This window comes from Aptenodytes forsteri, unplaced genomic scaffold (genome assembly GCF_000699145.1).
Source record: "Aptenodytes forsteri isolate BGI_AS27 unplaced genomic scaffold, ASM69914v1 Scaffold155, whole genome shotgun sequence".
NCBI lineage: Eukaryota > Metazoa > Chordata > Aves > Sphenisciformes > Spheniscidae > Aptenodytes > Aptenodytes forsteri.
The window spans coordinates 3,923,750-3,924,891 of record NW_008794446.1 but is presented as its reverse complement, the minus strand read 5'-3'; the positions used below and the strand labels follow the sequence as shown (position 1 = coordinate 3,924,891).

Sequence of the window (1,142 nt, the reverse complement as noted above, 5' to 3'; positions counted from 1 at the left end):
GCCGCCCGCCCGGCCCGGCCCGGCCCGGCCGCCGAGGGTCCGACCGCCGCGGGGACCCCTCGCTGCCAGGTCGAAGCTGCGTGTAACGAATCGCCGCTATCGCACATAAACAGCGATAGTGTTAACGAGGAGCAAAAGGGCATGAAAAGAGAAGGGATCTACTTCTAAGAGGAGCTGTTTTTTCACTCTAACCCCTCTGAATTTCGCTGCTGGCTGATTTATCTCGCGACCCCGGAGCTCACAAACTCGCTTCTGTCCCGACTGCGGAGTTCAAAGCGCTGACCGCGGGCAGGAGGGGAATAAACACGGCGGTTTACAAACAGGGCTTATTATTAGGAGGCTCGCCGGGCGCTCGCTTTGGCGGAGGGAAGGGGAAGGGCTACCGGGGATGGGCCGGCCGGGCGCCTCCAACCTGACGCCGCTGCCCTTGCCTTGCAGGCCCCGTGGTCCTCAGCACGCCGGCACAGCTCATCGCCCCCGTGGTGGTGGCCAAGGGGACGCTCTCCATCACCACCACGGAAATCTACTTCGAGGTGGACGAGGATGACCCGGCCTTCAAGAAGATCGATCCTAAGGTGAGTGCGGCGAGCGGGCGGCCCCGGCCCCGGTCCCGACCCCGGTCCCGTCCCACGTGCGCCGGAGCCGCCCCCTCCCTCCAGGCTCCGCTCCCGTCTGCCGCCTCTCGCTGCCTTTTATCAAAAGGGAAAAAAAAAAGGCGCAATGTATTAATGATGTTAAATCCTCTATTAGGGCAGCGTGCGCGTTTTCCAACAGCCTTTCGCTCGGTGCCTTTGTATGAACGTGGTCAGATTTAGTAGTTAAGCCAATTGCTCTGAAATCCCTGGAGGGAGCAGCAGTCTCAGCCCGCAGCCTTCCCGAGGCACAGCGGAGGGTTTTACCCCTTCCGAGGATATCAGAGAATCCCGTTATTTCAAGAACGTTAGTTTCCATGTAAGAAAATACGGCGCATTGGAGTAAACACTGCCGAAATGCAAGTTAATGCTTATTTTCTGGGAAGAAAAAAAAAGAAAGGGGAAGTAGGCATGTACCCAAGATTTGATTCCTGGGAAAGCGCTGGTTTTTTCTGAAGTCATTTACTACTACCAATTCCCCAGCGCCGCCCCCCCCACCAACTTCTTCTC

At 57.7% G+C, this 1,142-nt stretch overlaps 1 protein-coding gene across 1 annotated transcript in view; it reads left to right on the top strand.

Moving 5' to 3' along the window:
• The window catches only part of NBEA (neurobeachin), a 437,354-nt gene that overhangs the window by 274,084 nt on the left and 162,128 nt on the right, over window positions 1-1,142 (top strand). Inside the window, exon 40 of the mRNA XM_009290267.2 lies at window positions 439-575. Coding sequence (XP_009288542.1) covers window positions 439-575 — 137 coding nt within the window. The remainder of the gene's footprint in view (window positions 1-438; window positions 576-1,142) is intronic.